General features: G+C 47.1%; 1 protein-coding gene across 1 annotated transcript; it reads right to left on the bottom strand.

The window, feature by feature from the left end:
• Positions 1-210: 210 nt before the first annotated feature.
• Rimkla (ribosomal modification protein rimK like family member A) lies at positions 211-25792 on the bottom strand. Its single transcript, XM_038335602.1, has 5 exons — positions 25630-25792; positions 11158-11388; positions 8046-8132; positions 2321-2524; positions 211-665 (listed from the first exon to the last, which is right to left on the bottom strand). The coding sequence occupies exons 1-5, from the start codon at positions 25790-25792 to the stop codon at positions 211-213; spliced, it is 1140 nt and encodes a 379-aa protein (XP_038191530.1).
• Positions 25793-26971: the final 1179 nt, after the last annotated feature.

Below are 26971 nucleotides of genomic sequence, written 5' to 3'. Positions count from 1 at the left end.
TTTGTTCAAACCGTTGTTAGAAAGAATGCTGAGCGCCTAGATAGGATTTTCTAGTTTCTGTGCAAATGAAATCTCATTAGTCCAGATCTTACTCACTGGACACTACTCAGGGAAGCAGGAGGATTTGGTTTAAATGCTGCCAAAAAAAAAAAAAAAAAAAAAAAAAAAAAAAAAGCAGGAATTCACTGGTGTTCCGAAGCAATAATTCTGTTAATGTTGTAACCAGGCTCGGGCAACATGGGGAGGTGGGACCCCCATCATTTTTGCTGAGGAATCCCGGACCTCTCCCAGTTCAGGCTCACTCTCACTAGAGGTGGAGCCATTATTGATGGTGTAGACATTCTCAACTCCCTGAGCTGAAGCACAGCCATTCGACTCATTCTTTTCCCTGGGACTTGACAGTCCGGGGAGGATGGCCATCTTCCCCGTCTGCCTGTTGGGCAGCAAGGACATGGCATAGTCTGCAATGATTGCCCCCACATCTAAGTTGCATGCCTGGTCAAAGGCTAGGAAGCCGACATTGGCGTTTGCCTCACACACAGTGAAGGAGCCGTCATCCATAATGAGAAGGTCAATACCACAGAAATCCATGCCCAGGATGTTGGATACCTGGATAGCCAGCTGCTTGCCTTGCTCTGTCAGTGGGCACTTGACGCCCACACCACCTGTGGAGAAAGCACAGCAATGCGAAGGTGACAAATGCCACTCGCTGATGACCCTTGGAGAGAAATAAGACCGGTGGCGGAGGGCTAGCGAGACAAGTACTTCTATTCAGTGCTACTTAAAATTTTAGAACGTTGGGGCTGGAGAGATGGTTCAGTGGATAAAAGCACTGACTGAGCTCCCAGAGGGCTCTAGTTTGATTCCCAGCACCCATTTCAGGTGGTTCACAATTGCCTATAACTCCAGGGGCACCCACACACAAAAAGATTAAAAATAAATATTAGAAAATCACAGTGCCTGATACACAGTGTGTATTCAATAAATGGCCATTAGGGAAATGAAAGATTATAATTTACCTATCATATAATAGATATATGATAGGAACAACATACTTTATAATCATTAGTAATGCTGGGCTGAGCATCAGTGTCAGGATGCCTACCCAGCACGTGCAAGGCTCTGGGTTCAGCCCCCAGTACCAGAAAATGGAAGATAATAAACAGTAATAATAAACTATCAACCTGGGGTCTCCACACACCACGTGTGCCCACACATACAAGGATCCCACATGCAGCTCTGCACACGGCTGTTGTGTAAATGAAGACAATCGCTGAAGGGCTGAGCAGTGTCAGACCTACTGCCTGTGTGGCTAGAGTGTCTCAGCTCTGGGCCATGTGCTAGCCCAGGGCAAGAACTGATTCATAATATCTGTTGTCCAGACTCCACTGAAGATGAGATGGGGTATTTGGGGACTTCTAGTCAAGCAAGACCCAACCAGCAAATGAGCCCCTTTATTAGACAGTCAATGAACGTGGAGCATGCATCTGCTGAGTCCGGAAAAAACATAGGGCTTTCCTTTTTCTGCTTTCTTTTTTCAAATTACCAACACAAATTCATTCACCAAGGTTGGCCATAGTTTTGAGATGGGGACAAGGATGTTATTATGTCCCTCTTGTTATTGTCTCTCTTCCCGCGATAGAGAACGAGCTTTCCGAGAAGGCTAAAGGGACGGGCTTCTGCACTCAGCCAGAATAAAAACTTCAGCTCTCTGGCAGCTTTGTGCATGAGAAAGAAATCTTCAATTAAAATGTGAGAGCAAATACAAGGTCCTCCTGACTGCAGCCTGGCTTTACTGCAATCAAGTCTCTCTCTCTCTCTCTCTCTCACACACACACACACACACACACACACACACACACACACACACACACCAAAAATTTTTGGAAAAAAAAATCTCGATGTTTTAGTAAGTTTGTGCCTTTGCGCTGGGCTGCACTCAGCTTCCGGGGTTCTCAGGGTCATGGGGTGGCCACACCTGGAAGGTTTTTGGTCATCTGTGTGGCTGTAGTTGTCAAAGCAGTCTCCTCAGCTCCTTCCTGGTGCCTTCCATGCCTTACTAAATGGACTTTTTCCCTGGTTCTCCCGTCACTCCCTTGACAGCCCGTCCTCAAGTCCTAACATCTACACACAAGGTGTCAGACTTCATTCAGTGTCTTGACACCCAGGACTGTGTCTTCTGGCCCAGCCCTTGACTTCTTGTGAGATCCACAATCAGCAGGTCTGACACAGGAGTAGGGATCGACACATGCTCACTGAGCAGGCCACATAGCACATAGCCCAGTGAGGTCAGACCCCCCCAAGCCTTCTCCTATCTTACCTAGAAAACAGTTGCTCTGCATACGGCCATCGGTGGAGCAGCGCAGCATGGAGCCGATCACCTGGCCACCCACCACCACCACCCTGATATCCTTCCCGTGCGACTCCTTCACATACTTCTGGAACAGGTAGGGCACGTCATGGCGGACCAGGTGGCAGATATCAGAGAGGTGATGCTTGTCTCTGGCCAGAAAAACAGCTTTTCCTTCAAGAAGAGAGACGAAGAGCGAGAGCTGGAGAAGCTGTGGCCGTCTTTGCGGTCCTACCTCCCCGGCCTGCCTCCCTGCCCCAAACAGGTTCAACTTTCTGTGTATTGGCCCCTCCCATTTCTTTGAGGCTCTTTCTTCTCAAAGAGCACTGAATCTTACTTTTTTTTTTTTTTTTCAGATTTCAACCTCACCATCTCCCTCTGCACCCATGGTCCTAGCTCTCCAGAATGCTGAGTTACAGGGTATGACCTGAGCCTGCTCCTTTTTCAAAATGCAGCTATAAAGTAGTACAGAAAGAGGAACAAAACAAGATCCCAAGACTCCTACAGTCAGTGCTTCCCACCAACCTAAGGTGCCACAGGGCCTGTGTCTAGCTGTGTTCTCTCTCTCTCTCTCTCTCTCTCTCTCTCTCTCTCTCTCTCTCTCTCTCTCTCTCTCTCTCTCTCTCTCTGCTCTAAACCCCACTGGGCTTAGTACACAGGGCAGACACTCATCTGTCATCTGTGTTTACAGAACATAATTAATTGAACACAGTTTAAAGGAATCTCAAGTGTGGTTGGAGAGTTTCGCAAAGAGGACAACCACAGCACAGTAAGAGGCCCACAAGGTCCATGCTACTGCCTCAAGACAGGCCTGAGGACTCACAGGAGGGAACCTCTGGCAGACACCTTCTTTCATTTGTGTGTGTGGTATGTGCATACATTCTGTGGGGGGCTGGAGGTCGGAGAACAATGTCAGGTGCCTTCTATTGTCCCCTCCTTCCTGTGTGTGTGTGTGGCATACGTATAGTGCATACATGTGTGCACGAGGGTATGTGCACCCATGCATATATGTGTGGTGGCCAGAGGAAGGTGTTGGGTGTCTTCCCCTTGTTGCACCAAGACAAGGTCTTTAACTGAACTAGAAGCTAGTTGTTTAGGCTTGCTGGCCAGTCATCCAGCTCCCAGCATCCACTGGTAATACTGGGGCTAGGGGCACATGCAGCCACACCCAGCTTTTGACATAGGTGCTGAAGTTTCAAACTCAGGTGCGCATGTTTGCACAGGAAGTGCTCCATCTACTGTGCCATCCCCACCATCTCCTCAGCTCCTCCACATTACTTTTTGACACAAGGTTTCTCATTGGGACCTGAAGCTCACCAATGAGGCAAGATTAATGATCCTCATGCCTTTGTATCTCCAGAGCTAGGGTTCCAGGCACACACCGCCACACTTAGCTTTTTATGAGGGTACTGGTGAGCCAAGCCATGGTCCTCATCCTTCTTCAGTGGGTACTCTACCAATGAAGCCATCTCCCCAGTTCCCAGTTTCTTCCTTTTAAGTGGATGACATTTCTTAGTTGGCCATCCTCACTTTATCCTACCAAGAATGGCTCCATTCTGTGGCGCTCTGGGAGAGCATTCCTCTACGACTCTGAAGTTCTTGTTTGCTGCTCGAATCACTGTGCCAATGCAGGCCCCTGGCACCTCCTATCTAGACCTGCATCTCAGTGAACAGGTCTGAGCAGCGTTCCCAACAGCTTTGCCCTGAAAATCCAGCATGAGCACGCGTGACTGAGCGTTCTTTTAGGCAAAAACAGAAAAGAAATGGTTTCCCCAGCTTTCCTTGTCACCACAAGGGAAGTGAAACAGCTTAGGGCTCTTGAAAAAAGAGGAGATACTGACACCTTCCTATGGGCTCTGTGCATACCATGTAGACACACACACACACACACACACACACGGCTCATAAAACTGAAAAGCAACTCCCAAAACCACAACCAGCATTCAGAGCTGTATGTATGTATGTACATATGCATGTATGTATGTAATGTAGCATAGCAATAGAACGTTTAACAAGCACACCAAAAGCCCTGACTTCGATCTTCAGTACTGTAAAAAGAAAACAAACCGTAACATTCAGTCATTCCTAAAGTGACAGAATTCCAGACACCCAATGAGATTTGAGGAGAGGAAGCAAATTATTTGAAGATGTTCAAGTAGCAAGTAGGAGGGAGTGTGCAGTTAGGTGTGTGGTCAGTGTTCACTGGAGAGTATCTCTGTGTGTATGTGTGTCTGTGTGTGCATGTGTGTGTCTGAGTGTGTGCATGTCTGTGCATGTCTGTGTGTGTGAATGGAATAGAATAGCCAAGATATAAAAACAGAAATGAGATATGTTTAAGTGGTTATAGCAATAGATGTTCTTCTCAAAGACACAGGTTCAAATCCCAGCACCCATAAGGTGGCTCACAACTGTCTGTAATTCCAGTTCCAAGGGATACAACATCCACCCTGGCCTCCACAGGTATTCATACATGTGGAAAACAAATATATGCAGGTAAAACGCTCATACACACAGAAATCAATTAATTAACTTTTTAAAAAGTTTAACAGCAGAAATGAAAAGGGTTGAGTAAGCTTCCCCTGTTCCCCAGGCTCAGAGGAGGCCATGGACATGTCTGTTCTCAAGCTGCACTAACATGACTTTGAAAGCATTTACTGTTTCTCTGGGTATCTACGTCACAGCAACAATCAGTACACATCTATTTAGGCTGCTGCGTCTTGCTCCAGAAGCCTTGAGCCCAAGGGTACTACGCCCTCTCAGATACATTCACTATAGCACAAGGACCACTCTCTCCTGCCAACATCTCTGCTACACCTCTGCTCTGTGCCGAGCACTGTAGCAGGACTTCTAGCAGTGGTTCTCAATTTGTGGGTCGCGACCCCTTTGGGGGTTGCTGAAGACCATCAGAAAACACAGGTATCTACATTATGATTCATAACAGCGGCAAAATCATAGTTAAGAGCCAGCAACAGAAATAATATTAGGGTTGGAGATCACCACAATATGAGGAACTGTACTAAAAGGTTGTGGCATTAGGAAGATTGAGAACCACTGCTTTATAGAAACAGGTGCTCAGGACCTGGTCCCTACCCTGAGAGTCATTTAAAACCAGAACTGTAAAGCAGTGCAGCATTGTACTACAGGGAAGAGCAAAATCTACAGAAAGAAGATAGAAGAATAACTCATTTCGTCTGATCAAGGGTGTGTTGAAAGAAGAAATGATATCGGGAGCTGGCCTTAAAAGATGAACAAAGACAGCAGCGAAGTCGAGAGATCAGACGGTTATGGGCAGGAATGTACAGTCTCTGGTGAGTGAGGAGAGCCTGGAACAGAGAAGGCCATCTACTGGGGGACAATGGTCTTATACCCTGTAAAGATTTGTCACTTATATTGGTTTAATAAAACACTGATTGGCCAGTAGCCAGGCAGGAAGTATAGGCGGGAAAACCAGACTAAGAGAATTCTGGGAAAAGGAAAGGCTCAGTCTACAGTTATCACCCAGACACAGAGGAAGCAAGATGAGAATGCCTCACTGATAAAAGGTTCCAAGCTACATGGCTAACACAGCCAAGACTTATGGGTTAATGTTAGATGTAAGAGCTAGTTAATAAGAAAGCCTGAGCTAATAGGCCAACCAGTTAATAATTACGGTAGGCCTCTGTGTGTTTCTTTGGGACTAAACGGCTGCAGGACTGGGTGGGACAGAAACGTCTGTCGACAGAATGGCACCAAGGAGGGCAACTACATCCACATAAAACCTGTGAGAACTTGGAAATTAATTCTAGACACAAAAGAACAGAGTTAAGCACAACTTCTTGGTAGCAGCATTTTCTCAGGTGGGCTCTGTTTGCTGTAGGCAAGTGCATCTCATTTAAGAGAGGCTTCCTGATTCAGCTTTAGTTGCAAAACCCTTGCAGCTCTTTTAAGAGGCCCCACCACCAAACACTTCAATGGTATTTATGAATACCCAACAGGATGCTTCTTGGTGGTAGCAGAGACCTTGAAACTCCATAGAGTTATGGCAATAAACACGGCTCCGCTAGGACCCCCACCATGAAGTTAGACTAACTAAGCTAAGGAATGGGGTGGAGCCAGTCATCAAAGCCATGGCTTTAAGCCTAGCCATATCGCTTGGCAAATTAAAGACTCATGTGATCAGAAACAGAGAGATAAACAGTAAATATAGATTTAGAAACAAACAAACAAAAACCCTCTAAACAATTTATAGTGTGTTTAAAAGTATATGTAGGCTTGGAAGAGAAAAGAAAAAGGATAAAGTCCTTAAAAAGAAAAGAAAGAAAGTAGTTGGGTGTGATGGCACACACCTTTAATTCCGGTCCTTGGGAGGCAGAGGCAGGCGTTATCTCCTCTGTGAGTTCAAGGACAGTCTGGTCTACAGAGTGAACTCCAGGATAGTCAAGGATACACAAAGAAACCCTGTCTCAAAAAAACAAAAATTAAAAATACGAATAAAAGAAATAGGAGTTTAAAATAAAACCACATAAAGATGAAAAATACAGAGAATCTGGATACTGTATGTTATTGTGTTGTCTTTGAATTGTTTGATTGATGAGGAAGGACCAACAGCTGCTAAAAGACATTTGATTACAAATGCTGCTGGATTAATCCAACCTATATATTTTGAAAATGCCTTGACTTCAAAATTTAAGTCAAAAGATATGTTACTTTGGAGAAAAGATTTTGCTTTTATTTCCATAAGAAATGAGAGGCTGTGGATTCATTCTGGGTTAAGAAAAAAAATCAGATTTGATCAAGGAAGACCCCCTAAAAAATCTCTGATAGGAGCAAATGGCTCAGATGATCCAACATTTCAGAAGACCTCTGTTGGAGTTTCCTCTGAGTTCTACACCCAGAACAGCCTCAAGACTGCTGGCTAAGATGATCCAGCCTCAAAGAATATTCCAGTCAGGACTGGCCATAATCCTAAATTTTCTTTAGGTCCCCATAAGATTATCAGCATCCCCAATCAGCAGGAAGTAGCCTGGAAAACTACTCCCATATTCCCCCAAAATAGATTATGTATGTTTGTCTTTGTCTAGAGTGCTGAAAAATGGTCAGAAAAAAAGCTAAACAAAGGAGATTAGATTCAGAGCTCTTGTTTTGAAAAGGGGAGAAAATACTGTGGGACAATGGTCTTGTACCTTGTATGATTTATCACTTGTACTGGTTTAATAAAACACTGACTGGCCAGTAGCCAGACAGGAAGTATAGGCAGGGCGACCAGAATAGGAGAATTCTGGAAGAGAAAAGGCTCAGTCTGCAGTCATCACCCAGATGCAGGGGTAGCAAAATGAGAATGCCTCACTGATAATTTAGACCTCTGTGTATTTCTTTGGGACTGAACAGCTACAGGACCAGGTGGGACAGAGACCAGATAACAGCCATCTGCACAGGCCTTGGCACCATGATGAGAAAGTGGGCTTGGTATAAGAGGTAACATGGGGACTGGGAGAGGGAGAACAGATCTGTTTCCGAGAATCTACTTCAGAGATAGCGCAGACGTGCTGGCTGTGAACTTGAGAATCTAAATCTGCTCAGGGGAGCTCGGGAGAGATGGGAGTCTAACGAAAGGAGAGAGGGGACTGACAGTGACAGAACACACTCTGAGTGTGCACAGCATCCCTGTGCCCAGAACTGCAAGTACACGGACTGGCTTCCCAGCAGCACCACTGACCCCGGTGTCCCCGTGTGCTCTTCACCACCACTGGGTAGCCCAGGGGCTCCGCTTCATCGATCATTTTAGAAAAGTCTTCATGCCCACCTGCCAAGAAAAAGCGAGAATCAATAAAGTGTTGGCAATGGGGCAGAGCCTGGCCCAGCACTTGTCCCCTTAGAATGCTCTGGTGAAATCTAGTCAAATCCATCCAAACCTGGTAGACATGAACTACACACCTGTAATGTGTAAGGCAGGCACAGAGGAAAGCTGTTACCAGCATCAAGCCACATTATATACACGGAAATGCCACACCAGCTATTATAATCCTCATGGCATTGTTACAGGCAGTTCCTCTGCAATGTCTGTGGGAGCAGAATCCTAGGATGGTGAGCCAGGCACCTACCGTTCCTCTGTGCAGTCCCTTCTCTTGAGTGGAAGAGACCAGTGACTCTAAGAGCACAGATTATCACTCCTGGGATTACATGAAAAATCTATTACCCTTGTGCCCATCGAAGTGGGGATGGTCAATGATCCTGGGTGGACCTGCTCTAATTAGATGAACCCTTTAAAAGGAAACAAAACTTCAGAGTTTTCTGTTGGCCTTGAAGCAGGAAAATGCCAAGCTGTAGAGAGGGCCATGTAGCAGGCAACGGTAGGCAACTTCTAGGAGGTCTTGTGCCATCACGATGGTCCTTTTGACTCTTTCTACTTCTCCATTCATGTTTCCTCATGAATCAACTCGCTCCCATCCTAAACAAATGAAGTCCTGCTGCTGGGCCCCACACCATCCCTTAATGACAACCCCGCTACCCACCACCTAGCTGCTGGGGGGTTACAGGTTTCCATCTCTTCACTCCCCTTCAGTTTTTCATGCCTCCCATGGTGGCTTCTCTCCCCATCACTGAGCAGAAGCGGTCTTCTTGTCGGATAGGAGCCATGTGGGCTTTTGATGACGTCATCCTTCCCACTGGCCTCTGTGACCTCTCTGCTTTCCCCTCACTTCTCAAACCGCACCTACCTAGTTCCCTTTATAAGTGCTTCTTCATCCATTCCCTAAAAGACTCCCTCTTTTTCTCCCCTCGATTTTATTTTTTTTACTCTTTTGTGTTTTTTGAGATAATCTCACTTTGTAGTCTAGTATGGTGGTTTGAATAGGCATGGCCTATCAGACTCATGCTGGGAGGCATGGCCTTGTTGGAGGAAGTGTGTCACTGTGGAGGTGGCTTTGAGGTCTCATAAATGCTCAAGCTATGCCCAGTGCAGCCCAGTTTATTTCTTGTTGCCTACTGATCAAGATATAGAACTCTCAGCTCCTTCTCCAGTACCATGTCTGCCTGCATGCTGCCATGTTTCTTTCTTATGACAATAAGGGACTAAACCTCTGAAACTGTAAGCCAGCCCCAATTAAATTTTTTCCCTTCTAAGAGTTGCTGTGGTCACAGTGTCTCTTCACAGCAACAGAAGCCCTACCTAAGACACCCAGGCTGATCTCAAACTTATGATCTCCTGCTTCAGCCTCCCAAGTGCCAGGACTACAGGCATGTGTCACCACATACAGCTCAATTTTTTCTCTTCACTGTAATAAATATATAAAACAGCATTCCATGTCGGATCCCTTAAGGGGTTTCTTTCGCCCTCTGTTTTTTTCATCCTTCACGCTCACACTGAATAACCTCCTATGCCCATCACTTCACTCAGCATAACGGGGGCTTCCATTTCCTCGTTCCCAGCCTTTCAGAGCCCACTGCTCACCGCCTCCCAAGCAGCTTCCCTTGCACAGACTGTAAGTGCCTCAAACAGACCAAGCTCTCCACTGAAATCATCTCCCCTACCATCTACACACCTGACGACCAGTTTGCTTCTTCCTATTTCCAGTTCAGTCCATGACTGTGTTGGCACCTGGTGACCCAAGCCAGAACCTCGTCACCTTGGTTCTTCCCCACACCCCCATACAGTCATTCCGCTCTATTAAGCCTGTTGCCCTCGCCATTCCTGACTCTGCTTGCATATCTACAAGCTTGCAACACCATTCCTCACTCACTGAAGAAGCTTACCACTGCTTACTCTGTCTCTACCTTGTCTTGTGTAATTCACTCTCTGTGTGGTGGCCAAAGTGATCTGCAGGGTGACTCTGATAGGGTACTTCCTGATCAGAAGCCTCCTTCCTGAGACACCACTATCTCCTTGGCATTGCTGAATCTTTTTTATCTTTCCCATCTAAGGCCTCAATTCTCTCTCGAGCATCCTTACCCTTCTCCAACTACTGGCGATACAGCTAATCGTGTTCTCTTTACCTCTGGCTTTCTCTGCTCTCTATTCCTGGCCCTGCTTTTCACAGGCTATCTTTAGCTGAGTTAATGCTACTACCTCTATAAGGAAGTGGTCCTTGAAGTCTGATCACCGTGGTCAGAGCTCTCCAATGAAATGGACCACCCAGAGGCAATAATTCTCTCACCTAAACACTGACCGTACAACACAGAAATTGCCTGTGTATTTGTGGCCTTTTGTTTCTGAGGCCAGTCCTGCCCTAGCACTGAGTCTCTGCAGCGGCAGTTTGAATAAGAATGTCCTCTCTAAGCTCACATATTTGAATGCTTAGTCACCAGGGAGTGGGAGGATTCTTTGATAGGATTTAAAGGATAAGGAGGCGTGGCCTTGTTGGAGGGAGTGTGTCGCGGGACTGGGCTTTCTCTCCTTCCTAGCCTGCGGATCAGGATGTAGCTCTCTCAATTACTTCTTTAGCACCCGGTCTGCCTGCCTGCTGCCATGGTCCTCACCACGACGATAATGGACTAAACCTCTCAAACTGTAAAGGAGCCGCAGTTAAATGCTTTCTGTTATAGAGTCGCCTTGGTCATGGTGTCTCTTCACAGCCATAGGACAGTGACTAAGCCAGCCTCTTATGTGGCTGGTGCATGTTTACTGAATGACTAGAAACAGAAAGTGGCCAAGGCAGTTTACACAGAAGGATTAGCCAGCGGTCAATATGATAATTCCCCAAAGGTAAGCAGGCAGATTCATGGGAAAAAGCAACCAGAGAGACACAGGGATGCTTGGGGGATGGGGGGGGGGGGGGGGGAGAAGACACACTAGTGTTTTGGAAAGGAGTGATGTGTTTGGGGAGACTCACCATAGGAGAAGGTGTCTGGCATGGGGACCCCATGTCCAGCCAGCTCTTGGAATGTCCAAAACTTGTTGATGCAGTTTAAGATGCTCTGAGGACGGTTGATCAAGCGGCAGCCCAGCTTCTCCAGGTGCCTCAGGATGGTGATTTCACTATCTGACTGGACGGAGGGCGTGGATAATCGGACGACCACCACATCGGGGAAGGTGGTCAGGGGTTTCTGGCTTAGCTGCAGGCCTGCAAGCAAGGGCTAGAGTGAGCTCCGCACTTGCCAGTGCTTTGTCAACTGGAAGAAATGCTTCCAGAGTTCATCTGGCCAGAAGAGAGCCTCAGACAGCCGCACGGGCATCCTGGTGTATGCTGGTGTAGGTGGTAAGAAGGCAGAAGACAGCACCATCCTCCAACAAATGGGCAGAGCGTGACTGTGATAGAGGGAATGAGCAGAGAGAAAGAGAACGCAACACACAAGAGTGATGCACGCTAGAGAAGTCACAGCACAGCTGTGCAGCTGTGGTCAGACCCTTCTTCCTGTGAGGCAGGACTGCTCTGGGGCCAGTTGGCTTGGAAGTAAACGCATCAATCCCGCCCATTTTTGGAATCCCTACACTCTTCAGTGACTGAACCTCAGCAAATCTAGTGGCTGAAACACTATGTATGTAACCACTTCCGTATCATCATAAAAAAAAAAAAGAAAGAAAAAAAAAAGAAAAAAGGGATCTTATGATGTAGCACAGACTAGCTCAAACTCAAAATTCTTCTGCCTGGGGGCTGAGATTCCAGGCCCATGCTATACCACACCCACCTAAACAATTCATCAACCTACAGCTACGTTTCATCTATGCAAATGTCAATGTTAGATGAAGTGCTTGCCTGACGCGTGCAAGGCCTAAATTCAACCCCAGCTCAGTCTGAACTCCTTTAATGGGTGGGGGGGGGGGGATCCATTATGTTCTTAACTATGTAAACAGTTGTGGGTTGGAAAAAGAGAAAAGAAATACACATTTTAACAGTGAGAATAGGGCTGCAAGTAATTTCTTTCTCCCTTTTTTTTTCTTGAGACAGGGTCTTGCTATGTAGCCTTAGCTAGCCTGGAACTCACGATGTAGCCAGTGTGGCTTTGCCTCAGAGCAACACTCCTGTCTCAGTACCCCAAGTGACAGGATTATAGAAAGGAGCTCCTATGATCTAGCTCTTCTTTGCATTTTCCCTTTATCTTAATTTTCTGGAATGTTTTTTTCAGGTCTCTTTATAACAAAACCAAAGTTAAAAATGCCTATGAAAAATCAATTCAATACTTAAAAATATTGAACTCAATATTCATTAAATAATACTTACTGAAAGATCCTGTAACATACACGCGTGAGAAGAGCCTTACTCTGGATTAATCAAGGGCTCGACTTGATGTTAAGACTCAAGAGAACCCTGAGCACCTACAAGTTACTAAAGGGCTTCTGCATAGAAGGATTCTCGGGCTTGCCTTGCACGGCACCAAGGGGCAGGACTAGCCATGAAATGATTTTTGTCTACGTGTTTTGTGCTGACTCCATTCCCTGGAACAGTGCCTGGTGCTTGGTAGGCACTTGATCTTTGTTAAATTGAACAGAAGTGGCAGGAAGACAGATTCAGGCATCACTAAGTTCAGTTCAGATGCTCTTCCACTCCTTTAGAATGGAGTGGGCACTCAAAGATGGGACAGAGGGAATGCAAGGAGTAGAGGCACCCAAACAAACTGCTTGGTGTCTCTCAGCCATGGCATCCTAGGCATGACTCTAGGCACCCAGCATCTACGGTGCACCCAGTACCTGGGATGGGGTGAGGGAGGCGGATACTCAGCAGGTATGGTGCACCCGGGGTGAGGGAGGCGCGACATGAAATGTGTGAGGCCATGAGAATTGAGTTTCAGGACTTCCTGGGTCTGTCTCCATCCTAACCAACATAAAAGGAATTTCCCAAATGCTCTAAGGACAACCTTTGATGTACAATCTACAGATCCACTCTGTAGGCGGCTTTAACATAGCACACCTTTTACATTCATTGCACCAAAAAACAAAAAGTACAAATGAAGCCACAATTTCTCCATCAGGGATATAGGTGTGGAGTGTTGCAGTGCCATACATGGGGTGGGGGGGAGCAGGACCAGTCCCTAAACTGGACATGGTAGCACATAGCCACAATCTCAGCCCTTGGGATGTTGAGGCAGGAGAATGAAGAATTCAACGACAGCTTGGGCTACCTGGCAGTGACAACAGTAACTATCGCAATATCGAAGTTCTATGCTGAGAAAGAAGAAGAAAAACCTCTGGAACAAAAACCTAGCAAACAAAAAGCAAATTCACAAAAAGGACTGTTTGGACCTAACTTCTGAGTTAGCCACTGCAGGAGGTGTTTCACTGAGCACCTTAAGGTGTGGACGGATAGGGACAGTTACTAAGTCACATTTTCTCAGCACTTCTGCGGATGTGGTGAGTCCAGCAGAGAGAACTGTCTCAGGGCTGGACTATAAAAAGCAGCTGGGTTTGCTTCGTTTAGCCACCAGAAATGGGATTGGTTTATAGCTCCCTTTCCTGCCTTTTAAAAAAATCCCATCTCCCTTCAACCCTCAGAACAAGTAGCTGGAAAATGAAGACAGGGCAAAACTGGAAGGAAGAGAAAGGTATCCACATTGACCAAAATGGTGAACAGATACAGAATGTCCAGCACATTACTATGCAGTGAGCCAGAGAAGCCAAAAACGTGTTGAAAATCAACAAAATGCCACACACACAAGGCACTGACACTGTCAGACACAGACATTCCAATAAGCAAGGTAGGACAACTTTTTTTTTTCTCACTCAATGAGAACACAGCTTGGCAATGGAAAAGCAACCTAGAGAAGCCAGAAGCAAGGGGAACACCCAGCTTTTAAATCCCAGCTCGAGCCCACGGACAAACAGATTTTCACACAGGAAGAAAAGAGTTCAGGCCACTTCTGGAAATACCGACCACAGCACACAGAGAGAGCTCAGCTTCTATAAGCAGCGGTACAGACACCTAGGAAGTCTTACCAGGACTTCATCTCTCTTCTCCAAAGGTAAATCTTTGGGCCTGGCTCATTCCCACTGAGGCCTTTAATAAACGGAGAAGGCAATGGGTTAAAGCGGAACCCAAAACGGCTCTGCCAGGCATGAAGACAGGTCTGATCCTGCTTATGCTGCTGCCTAGCCCTGTGCAGAGGGACATGTTGGGTTTGGGGTTACAGCAGCTCCATGTATCCACAGGTTTCATATCAATGGATCCAGGCGACTGCAAATAGAAAGCACTGGAAAAAACTTAATTTGCATCCATACTGAAAATGTTAAGACTTTTTTCTAGACATCATTCCTTAAACAATATGAATATAGTAGAGCAACCATTTCCAAGGTTGGGGAGGGGCGTGTAGTTCAGTAGTAGATAACTCACCATTTATGCAAAGGGCCCTGGGTTCAAATCCCACCCACTTTAAAATAACCCCACAAAGAATCCGCAATTACTTACATAGTATTTATGCTACACTGAGTGTTCTGGGTGATCTGGAGGCACACTGAAGGACAGAGGACTACTCCCCATGATTTGCTCAGCCTGCTTTCTTTTTTTTTCTTTTTCTTTTTTTTTTTTTTTTTTTTGTTTTTCGAGACAGGGTTTCCCTGTAGTTTCTAGAGCCGGTCCTGGAACTAGCTCTTGTAGACCAGGCTGGCCTCGAACTCAGAGATCCGCCTGCCTCTGCCTCCCGAGTGCTGGGATTAAAGGCGTGCGCCACCACCGCCCGGCTTCAGCCTGCTTTCTTATACTTCCCAGGATCACCAGAAATACCCGCTCAAGGGTGGAACCACTGGCAGTAGGCTGGTCCCCCCACCCCCACCATTCATTAATCAAGATAATACCCCCACAGACTTGCCTATAGACAATGTGATTGAGGCCTTCACTCAACTGAGGTTCCCGCTTCCCAGATTACTCTAGCTTGTGTCAAATTGATAAAACAAAACAACAAACAAACAAACAAACAAAATCAACTAACCAGCATAATTGTAATCCCAGCATTGCAGAGGCTGAAGCAGGAGGATCACGGCTTTGGGGCCAGCCTAGGCTATATGATAAGCCCTTGTCTTAAGGCAACAACAAAACACATAAAAGACTCAACAATAATAATGACAGAAAACCAGAATAACATCTCCATAGAAAGAAATCTGCTTCCACAGCCTGTATTAGGGTGAATGAAATTCAGCAGAAGTAAACTGCACTATCGTGTGCAGCGGCACATCCATGTCCGCGACAGTGGACACAGAGCAATAAGCTAATTAGGATTCCAAGCTAGAGCTTCACAACTCAAAGACCCACACTCCATCCAGGCCACGGGAAGCCTGGCCGTAAAAGGTGCTGCCCATCAGCTCCAATTCTGGCTGGCGTTTTTTACTGAGCGTTCATCTGCTCTGTGCTGGGCGCTCTCCTAAGGGTGTCCACGTTTATTATCTCATTAAGAGGCATCCTACAATATGGATGGAGGAGATTTGACCGCTAAGGCCTGGCAATCATACACAGCAGATGCATGGTGGGGGGAAGGTGTTACGGCTCTCCCAACCTATTCCTGCAAGTCACACACACACACACACACACACACACCTGGCTTCACAAAAGAAAACTTCAACACTAACGGGATTACAGGACACCTTTCATGTACAAAGCAAACAGCACAAACAGCTGGACATTGAAGGGCCAGAGCAAGAGAGGCCTCACTTAGGGCACCTCTTAGGACTACGGTGTTTTAGCAGGATCCTGCAGCTGTGGCTGGCACTGAAGCTCTGGAAGGTGCCAGTAAAGAACCAGTCATCTCTGTGGCCATCCCTGCCACCCTCTGGACGTGTGCTGTGTTGGGAAGAGGCCATGTCACCAGAACACAACAGGCCCCTGTCACTGTGGCTTTTCTCCACTTCTCTGCCCTATCGCCTCTCATAAGGATATGGCGGAGAGCCAGTCACCACTGTGCCTATCCTTTAGAGGCTCTGTGAAGGAAGATGGTCAAAGAAATCTTACCTCCACCTCACGAAAACCCACAGCTTTTGATGCAGCAGCCTTTCCTTTCCCACTAACTGTTTGTCCGAGGTCACTTAATTCAATGCAGCTCTTATTGACCGGTTGCTGGGAGGCAGACACTCCTATTAAGCGGGACACAAAGGTGAGCTAGGCAGCCTCAGCCCTCCTGGAGTTTACAGCCCCCTAAGTCTGACTGGGTGCTCGGATTATTCTGTACTCATTCAGCAGAAAGGTATTTAGCAGTGTCGTTGGGCCAGTTTCAGTTTGGGTTTGCCCAGGACACCCTGGGACCACAATTCAAGCTCATGCAATCAAACAGGTGGTAATTTCAGGAATTACTGAGAGAGGAGTCTGGGAAGGGAGTGTGGAACGCTAAGAGTATGACTGTGACCAGAGAGTTAGCACTGTCTGGAGGGGAGTCTTCCCCAGCCACCTGAGGGGGAGGGTGCTGGCAATTTAGGACTTAGCTCTCATCCCCTGGCCCCCTGTGTGTCAGCACAATGGGCTCCTGGGAGCAAAGCAGATGGATACAGATACTGGTGGCAGAAGGGGAAGCCAGCAGTGAAATGGTTAAAGGACAAAGGAAAAGGGAGGGCCCCAGACAGCTGAAGAACAGGACACTATCCTGAGGGCAGTGAGACAATGTCCTTGGGATGTAAAAAGAAGGTGAACACATACCTGTTATTAATGCCCTGGGTGCCCTGTGAGGGCACCTGTGGTGGTGGAGGAGCGAGGGTATTGGAATGATTCTCTCTGGGGGCAGGGAGAATAGAGGGCTGTTTTCAGACAGGAGGTTTGGACTCCCTTTGTGTCTGGGCTTAGAAGACGTGAGACTAAATGGTGTATGTGCCCACCCTGAACAGAGCCAGCAGCAAGGACAGGACATCGTCAGTGCCGTGTTTCGAGGGAGAGGAAGGGCTTGGGGAGACTTTTCAAGAGGTTGCAGTGGACGCAGACCGGTCCTGGCCTTCGAACTGGAGTCCTGGCTGAACTGTTTGCTGTCTCTCTGGATGTGCCCCACTTCTGTAAAGAAGAGTTCCAGCACCTGGCAACCCCTCCCATCTCACTCCTTACATATCAACACCACCACCTCACCAACATGGTCTTTCTAGAAACCAGGAAACAAATCTTACCGAGTCCTTCACTCAGCTACTCAAGGCCCCAATCTCTGGGGCAGATCATCTCCCTGGACTTAGACTTCACAAGTCTCCCCACCCCCACCCACCCCAGCTGTGCACCTTCATGTATGCTGGGCAAGAACTCTGCCACGGAGATCCACGCCAGCCCTTACAGTACCTTTTCTGGTCCTACGCTCTGTCCCTGCTCATCTTTACTGCCTCTTCTTGAACCACATCCATGGGCTCTCAACTCCGTTGTCGACCATCCTTGGTGAGCCTTCCTTTCTGCGCCAGTTAATATTTTATCAAATTGACACAGAGTCATCTGGGAAGAGGGAACCTCAATTGGAAATGTGCCTCCTTTAGACTGGCCTGTAGGCAAGTCTGTGAGGCATTTTCTTAATTAATGATTGCCGTGAGAGAGCCCGTCCCCTGGGGGCGGGGCTACCCCTGGGCAGGTGGTCCTCCACTGCAGAAAAAGCCAGCTGATGGAGAGATGACTCAGCAACTAAAAGCAGATACTGTTCTTCCAGAGGATCTGAGATCCACTTCTGGTAGCTGGCAACTGCCTCTCTCCAGAGTGAGCCAACTCTCCTCTAGCCTCTGTGGGCACCCACTCACAAATACACACATACAATTAAAAACAATAAAAACAAATCTTTAAAAATGTTAAAAACGACAAGCTGAGTAAGCCATGGAGAGCAAGCCAGTAAGTAGCACTTTCTGTGGTTTCTGCTTCAGGCTCCACCTCCAGGTTCCTGCCCAGGGTTCTTGCCCTGACTTTCTTCACTGATGGACCATGACCTGGGAAGTATAAGCCAAATAAACCCTTTCCTTCCCAAGTTGCTTTTGGTCGTGGTCTTGACCACAACAAAGGAGAGCAAACTGCGACATATTTTCTTCTGAATCACTTTCTCTTCCCAGTGACTCTGCTTTCCCATTCGCCGTCCCATCTAAGGCTGTTTTTCTCACTGTCTACCCTCAGATCGCTAGCCCTAGACATAGGGTTGATGTGTTACCCGCTCTTCATTTTACCTTCTAGAGCATCCTTTCCCCCTCACAAGCCATAACCATCCCAACTCGCCAAATTACACATCATCCCAGGGTCACGCCCCGACTACGCTTGAAACCTCATTCCCTGACTCCCACATTATAATAAATACAGGGCTGTCCTTGTCCCTGTGAAGGGTCCTCCCAATGGCCAGGCACTTTGGTTTCTGGAGCTTTTTCTTTAAGGATGTTGCCTGCCATCTCACCATGGCCACCCTGCAGTCTCACAGTTATAAACACCACCTTCTAGCTTTCCAGATTACTTCTCCCCTGGCCCCACTCCAACCACACTCCAACCGCAATGGGAGCTGCCCTGCAAAGACCTCCCCATCTTCTCACTGCCCCCACGGCCGCGTCTTACCGTCACTTTCCTTCATATCCCCCATCCAACTCAGAGCCACTCTCTTTCAGGTGCCCTGCGCCTATTGCTTGTTTGGATAAACAACTAACCTGGTCTTGGGTGCTTTTTCTGCAATAGACTATACCTAGAGAAAAACACACACGTCTGCTAGTCTCAGAGTCATCTTGAAGGCTGGCTGCAATCATTTTATTATTCTTCAAAAGCTCCCACGGGCACGTCTGCCCCCTCTGAGTCTGTGACGTCCAGGTTACCTTCCCTCCTTTAGATGACTTCGCCACTCTTGTCCCTAGAGTAACCCCTGGATGGATGCAGTGGATTCCCGCCCTTTCACCCACTAAGGCATCACCCAGCCTTCCCCGGATTTTGGGTTCTTCCTCTCTATTGAGCCATGGACACAGCATACAACTGTCATTATTTCTTCAAGAAAAGCCCGTTGGGGGCTAGAGAGAGGGATCAGTGGATAAGGCCACTCCAGTGGGTGGCTCAGCTGTAACTCCAGTTCTATGGGATCCTATGCACACACACACACACACACACACACACACACACGCACACACACACACACGTAGACACATAATTAAAAATAATAATAAACTTTTAAAAAGAGAAGACTCCCATCCCTGTTTCCTCTTGAACTTCCTTCCATGCTATTTTCATTTATCCTTTAGAAGAAAATCTTACTGGAAAAAAATTTAAAAAAAAAAAAAAAGAAAATCCTGCCAGGAGATGGTGGAACATATCTTTAATCCCAGCACTTGGGAGGCAGAGGCAGGTGGATCTCTATGAGTTCGAGGCCAGTCTGGTCTACAAAGTGAGTTCCACAACAGCCAGAGCTGTTACACAGAGAAACCCTGTCTTGAAAAACCAAACCAAACAAACAAATAAAACAAACAAAACAAAACCCCCCCCAAAAAAACCCCAAATCCTTCCACCCATTGCTGCTGTCCATCACACACTGAAAGCGCCTTAGAGTGGTCCACGCCAGTCCACAGCTAAATCAATTCCCCTTCCTTTTTTGTTTTTTTTTTTAAATTTGACCTACAGCAGTATTTGATGTGGTCTGAGTACAGCTTTCATTTCAAACAACCCAGGAAACCATCCTCTCCAGGGTTTCTTCCTTTGGCTACCTCCACCCCTATGGAGTGTTCCAGAGCTCTCTCTTTGAAGCCATCTAAGCTGCCTCGGCCGGGGATGGGTGCAGACACACCACTGACTTCGATATCTCCAAGCCAGGCCTCTCTTCTGCCGTCCAGTCTCTAGCAGAAAGGGCTCGCTTGGCAGTCCATGCCCCCATGATGGACATCGCAGACACTAGACCTTCCCTAACCCACTCCCCACTCATCCCTTCTGCGGCAGTAAATGGCACATTTATTGTTACAGCTGCTCGGGCAGTCTTCCTTGACAGGCGTTCCACCCGCTCTAATGTCTGATCCAGTAGACGAACCCCAACCCTGCCTTCCAAATTCACCCAAAACCGTCATTTTCCACCTCCTTCCCAGAAATCATGCCAACAGTCCACCTCCCATCCAAACTGCCAAGCCTACTAGGCAATTCTGCTTCAGCCCTCACCACTACCAGCCTGTTCTCAACACGGCTGCCTGAGCGGCCCAGAGCCATGTCCCCAGAGCCCACCCTAGACCCTGTTTTCTCTGCCTACAGTTTCTCCTTCTCCATTGGATCATGCATATAAACGAGCCACGGTTTCTTCCTCTATAGGTAAAGCCTCTTGCCCGACGGTGCCCCCTTGGTTTCCCTTTACAAGAAAGTCTTCAAGAACAGATTCTCGTTCCACCCCCGACCCCACCCCACCCCCCCCCCCGCTCTGGTCTTCACAGTGGACACTGGGAACTGCCATGCACTGGTCCCCCGACCTTTCACTGTCACCTCCGCCAGACCATCATCCGGAGTGAAGCCAGTGTCCAACCACTGACCCACAAGGCCCTGTGCAGCTGCTCATCTTCTCCCTCATCCCAACTACCTCTTCTCCTCACGTCCGCCCCTCACTCCCTCTGTTCGTCCACACTGGCCTCCTCAATGCTCCTTCCTGACTGGGCAATTCTGCTCTCTACAGCTAAGTTGTTCACTATCTGGGGTCGGAGGGAGGAGGGAGGATACTAGAGAGGAAAAATGAGGACAGAGAGCTAAACATTAAGGATGTTTGGAAAAGTCACAGGGAAACATTGTTTTATACGCTCACCTAAAAATGCACTTGTAAAATATCTATATATATTTCAAATGGAGTTAGCCACATGGGTGATAATATCCCCACCCATAAGAGCAAAAGTTCCAGTACCAGACACGGGAAACCTCCCTTCAAATCGTTGGCCACGGGACTCCAGGAGACCCCTATCAATACAGGCTGTCATCACTGCTCTTGGTTGCCTCCCAGAACTGAAGGTAAGACGTGACAGCTGAAGATTCCACACACTTCACACACAGTTCTGGAGGAACTGAGCTGGAACTGACTTATAAGTCTGTTCCTGAAGGACTAGCTCTCACAATATCAGAAGGCGTTATACGGGCTGTCCAGGAAAAAAACACAATCAAAAGTCCTCCTACCCGGCTGTAAAGCCTACAACCACAACAATGACCAGCCCAAAGATGACCCCAAGGGTGTAATAGCGCCACTTCTATCTTGGCGGTAACCAAAGGCTGTCTAAATGGACTGAAACATACTCAAAAGAAGGAAATTCAGGACTGATACTGTAAACTTAGTCAGCTACCCATAGTTAGAGAGGTCATAGACCCTAGATAGAGAATCTGCTACTGCCACGTTCCTAAACCAATGTAATTCCTCTGGCAGTCTAGATACTTATCTGGATACCCACAGATAAGTGCAGCTCTCACCCCCCATCAAAGACACTTTAAAAACAAACAAACAAAACCAGTGTTCTTTCTGACGGCCTCCAGCTCTTGACTAAACACTTGTGGCTGCGGATCACCCCAGTCACCCTAAGATTGCAGCCATTCTCCACCTCCTGCTTTCTTCCCCTGCAGGCTCTTCAGAAATATTGTGTGTAGTCTACTCACCTTGCTCACAGTCTACTTCAGCATAGACTGTAAAATCCTGGAGAGGCAGTGACTTTCAGTGCTGTGCTGTTGTTCAGGCACCCAGAACAATACCTTACATACAGTCAGCAGACATAAAAACACACACAAATTAGTGAGGGTCGAGGCCATGTCTGTTTCTACGTCTCTAGCACACTGCCTGGCACGCTGCTCAGTAAGCATCTGCTGAATGAAGTGAGTAAAATGGAGAAATCAGAGTGCTGTGAAGAATAAAATATATATTAAAATGTAATAATAGATTAAAGAGAATAAGGACTCGTCATTATCACTTGCTGACAGTGAAGTCTTGAGTTACGTCTTTTGGGGAAAGTTTCTCAGTTTGTAGCCCTGGCTGGCCTGGAATTCCTGTAGATCAGGCTGGCTTCAAACTGACATTGACTCCCCTGCTTCTCTGCCTCCCAAGCACTAGGATTAAAGGTACAGAAGACCACGATCAGTAAGTATCCCCTGCCCTCACTTTTTTTTCTTTTTTAAGACAGGGTCTCATATAGTCCAGATAAGAAAGAGCTTGAATTCAAGGCCAGCCTAAACTGGAAACAAAGCAAGACTCTGTCTTAAAATAAAAATTAAAAAAAAAGAAAAAAGGAAAAAAAAGGCAAGGCATGTAGCTCAGTGGCAGGGTGCTTGCCTAGCCTGTGAATCAAGCCCTGAGTTCAATTTTTAGTACCAAAGATAAAAGGGAACCTGACCTAGAAAGCGCTTCACGGCCGGAAGCTGTCCAGCGGGAGATCACTTGCCTAGCAGGCTCAGGACCCTCACTTCAATCCCCAGGGCTGCACAAACATAAATAAGTAAATAGATATGGCCACCAAAGCTTGGAGCTCTGAAAGCAGGAGTGCTGAATCATGCTGCTTCTAGGAGAAAGGCTAGCACGGCCCCCTCTCCCGGGCTGGGTCAAACTCTTTCCCTCTTGGATGATCCCGTTTATTAACTATCCTTTTCCTGAGTCAACAGATGATTCTGACTGAGAATGGTCAGAAAGCTCAACTATCATTAGTAAACCTGTCTTCATATAACAGCTCACCATAAAAACATATACATCTAATCATGATCCCCTTAAACACAGGCAATAACCACATAAAAGTCTTGTGTACTTTACAGTATAAGCCTCATCCTTCAAAGTAGACAGCAAACATTATCTGGAGGCCTATTATGTACTAATCATGGAACAAATATCTGAAGGACTCTACGTCTAGGGGAATATAAGCCTTGTATACAGATAAATTACAGTAAAATCCAATGAGTGTTACTCTGATGTTGTTTGGAGGCAGGTAGAAGCGTGTCTCCATGGGGACAGGGCAGGGATCTCGGAAAAGACTCCAGGAGACACAGATTTGAGGGATGAATGGAAGTCTACCATCTGGGAGGAACCAGATGGGACCTCAGACTGATAGAGTAGTGGAAGCCCAAGAGTCACAGGACAGCAATGAAGCCAGCATCAACCAGCACAGGAAAAGCCAGAAAGACCCAAGAGTACGGCTGTAATTTCCAGCTGGTGCAGTATGAATGATGACCTCACTGATGCTGATGAGCGTTAACAAGTAAAAAAGGACCTAGCACAAATCACGTGTGTGTGTAAGTACCCTACTACTATGACTGTGATTACTGTTGTTATTATTAATTATATGCATTTTTGGTCTTGTTTACCATTTTGTGTCTAAGAAAATAAACACTTATTGGATGATTAAAGGTTTTGCAGACTCTCAAAGAAAAGGAAGTAGATGAGGTTTCATATGCTCATGAAGCAGAGTCTAAAAGGGGAGGCTTTCTCTAGGACCGCTTCAGTCCCAACCAAATCTAGGTCGGTTAGGGTAGATCACTGAGGTAAAAATAACCATCACAGAGCCAGGTGTGGGGGCGCACGCCTTTAATCCTAGCACTTGGGGGACAGAGGCAGGTGGATCTCTGTGAGTTGACGTCAGCAAGTTTCAGGTTAGCCAAGTCTATCTACCTAGTGAGACCCTGTATCAAAATATAAACAAACAAACAAACAACAATTACAACAAAACCATAGATTTTCTTATAACTCTAAGGAAATCACTTGTTTGTGAGTACAGATATTTCCACACGAGTTCCACTTAATTGTTTTAGTGTTTTTGAACCGCTGATTTAACTTCTACTTTTCTTACAATTGAATCTTTAAAATGGAGTTTTAGTTACACAGAGAGAGCATTTTCTGAATTGCTGATGTGTCTGTAAAGTCTGACAAATAATAAGAAAATCTGACTACCATATCTCAAAACGACATCTTTACAAGCTATAAAATAAACAAGCAAACTCATCTTGAGAGTGAAAAGATGTAAATTTTAATGACTTAATTCAGATTACCAAAATATAACTGATTATTTCAGTTAACTATGGAACCAAAAGTATGGACTTTTCAAGCTTAGAACCTCAACTCGAATATGAGACACAAGATTCAAAGAGATGGGGGCTGAAGAGATGCTCAGTGGTTAAGAGCACTGGCTGCTCTTCCAGAGGACCTAGGTTGGATTTTCAGAACCCACATGGCGGCTCACAACTATCTGTAGCTTCAGGTACCAGAGGAAATGACACCCTCTTCTGGCCACTACAGGCACTGGATGCACATGGTACACACACACACACACACACACACACACACACACACACACACACACAGACAAATTACCCAGACACATAAAATTAAACGTGAAAAGCAAAACAAAATCCCAAATCAAAGTCAAAGTGACCTGCACAAAGCAAAGCCAAGACACTTGGTAACAGAAAGCTGCGAGATGAACACAGTTCTTTAGGTTCTCTGCTCAGGAAACGAGGTTTGGAGATGGTTCTCTGTACACGTAACCACACCTCTTTGAAATGGGAGGTGCCTAATGCTTGTGTATTCTTCTCCCAAAGTACATGCAATCTGATCCTACATATGAAAGGTTTAAATACTATGAATGAATAATGTTCAACCGGGCTATTTCACTTAGGGACACGTACTTAAATCTCACTTTTAAGTAGTTTGTTCATAATTTGGAATCCTTTCCCTTGCTGAAGGGGCTCCTACCCAGCTGGATAAAGATGAAATATGAATAGCACATCAAGAAGTAGTCAAGAGGGTCAAACCCTCTTCAACCTCAGATCCCCTAAAACAATAGGCTACCTCCGCGGGCTTGCTGAGAACACAGATTGTAAGTCAGTGAACACGAGTTCACAAAGTCATGGATTGTTTATACAAAACAGGCTTGTATGAGAATATTATGAACATCTGAAAACAGAACACTTTGAGAGGAATCAGGGATGATAACCATGTCTTATGGCCCGTCCCTCAATTCCCCTGGACCGGGCACTAAAAGGATGAGTAAAGTCTGAAGGGCGTGCACTTGACTATTTTGGAATCAGAATTTAACATGTTTAGGAAGGAGGACGAGTTGATGAAAATTTACCAAATGTCTCCATTCTCTCTCCCCTTACACTCCAGAGACAATCCCAACCTTTCTCAGCTGCCTCCCATAATTAGGCTCCCAGTTTGAGGCATTCATCAGTGATGCACACAATACCGCTCGAAAAGTTTCCCAAACGTCTACCCTCAGAACAATTTTGTGAATTTCTGGGTTGATTCCTCACATTTCTGAGTCCAGTCTGGTAGGGTACCTGTGCACGGAGAATCTACAATTTGAGGTCTGGTGCCTTTAGCTTCAGGTGAATGTGAATGCCCCAGTAACCCGTCTCCTAAGTGAATTTAGCATCTTCTCTACTGTTGACCTCAGCGTGCTGAAAAGAGGGGAATACTGAGAGGGGCTCAACGCAGAGAGCCGCTGGCTCCCGGGACCCCAGCGCCCCTCCCGCCTCTTCCGGAGCACCGCTTACCTAGGTGGCCGCCGACGACAGTGACGGCGATCTGGTCCAGGAACACGGCCCGGAAGCGCACGTCCTGCTCGGAGCAGCGCTGGCGGAGCGCGCGCAGGATCTGCACCTGCGGGTAGTCCTCGCGGATGAGCCGGTCGGTCAGCAGCCAGATCTGCGCGCACATGGCGACCGAAGCGGCGGCCGGCCGCCCGCCCGCCCGCCCGCGCGACCCCCTGGCGCGTCCCGAGCGAGCACCACGGCTCCCCTCGCGCCGTGCGCCAGGCGCCTCTGCAGCTCCGGCCGGAGAATGCGCCGGGTCGCCTCGCGCCGCCGCCGCCTCCGCCGCTACCGCCACCGCCCAGCCAATCAGCGCAGCGCGGCGCCCGGGGAGGACGCGGCCGGGAGCTTGCGGAGCTGCGCAGCCTGCGGCGGCCGGGCGGGGCTAATACTACCCCCCACCCCCGCGACCCCCGGAGTCCGAGAGCTGCAGGCGGGGTGGGCGCGGCGCTGCTCCCCCAGAGAGTTAAGAATAAGATGCTCCACCTGCGTCTTCCAAAGACGACTCCATGCTGGCAAGGTCACACAGCCAGGCTCCGCTGCTGGATTTCACCCTTAGAAGAGCGATTGTCTGCTCTAAGCTTGGCCTGCAACCTGGGCTGGAAGGTGTAGGCAGTTGGGTTAGTAGCCTCTCGTTCAGATAATTTAAAGATGCTTATGCTTTTCTCGGGGTCTCGTTTTCTTACACTGGGCATCCTCTCCCGGTTTGCACCAGCTCTGGGTTATCATAACCTTGGTGTCATAAAAACAGGTTTAAGACCCCAGTGAGTGAGGACCACTGGTATGTGAAGCACGATTATTAAAAACTCAGAGAAATTGGGCAATGCCACTACAGGTGTGTGTCTCTCCCTCTCAGTCCACATCTCACTTCCCCTCCACCCGACAACCCAGTCATCTTTACATAGTGTCCTTGGTCCTAGCTGTTTGCAAATTCTATCTGCAAACACTAGTGTGAAACCTGGTATTCAGTTCTTGAAAATAAATTAATTAGGTTTTTATTTATTATTGTGCACAAGGTGGGCCGGTGGCATGCTACCAGGGCTCGCACGTGGAGGTCAGAGGACAGGAGTTGGCTCTCCACTTCCACCATGTGAGTTCCAGGGTTCAAAGTCAGGCCTTCAGGCTTGGTGGCAATGTATTCCCCCTCGAGCCATCTCTCCAGCTCCTAGCTAACCTTCTAAATAACAAGGGATTGATTTTAACCATTTGCATTTCCAGCTCATTAAAAGGTCTTTTTAAAATTATTTTTATGTATCTATGATATGTGTTTGAGTACATTGGGGCACAAGAAGGCCACCAAGAGCTT

Source organism: Arvicola amphibius, chromosome 6, assembly GCF_903992535.2.
Source record: "Arvicola amphibius chromosome 6, mArvAmp1.2, whole genome shotgun sequence".
Taxonomy (NCBI): Eukaryota; Metazoa; Chordata; class Mammalia; order Rodentia; family Cricetidae; genus Arvicola; species Arvicola amphibius.
The sequence above is the reverse complement of the archived record's forward strand: the minus strand, read 5'-3'. Positions and strand labels throughout refer to the sequence as shown.

Excerpts from the sequence above, each read along its gene's own strand:
- Rimkla (XM_038335602.1), bottom strand. The coding sequence starts at position 25,792 with ATGTGCGCGCAGATCTGGCTGCTGACCGACCGGCTCATCCGCGAGGAC. Across the intron at positions 11,389-25,629 it reads TGTCGTCGGCGGCCACCTAG|GCCTGCAGCTAAGCCAGAAA; the intron begins GTAAGCGGTGCT and ends CCTTGCTTGCAG. Across the intron at positions 666-2,320 it reads GCAGAGCAACTGTTTTCTAG|GTGGTGTGGGCGTCAAGTGC; the intron begins GTAAGATAGGAG and ends CTTTCTCCACAG.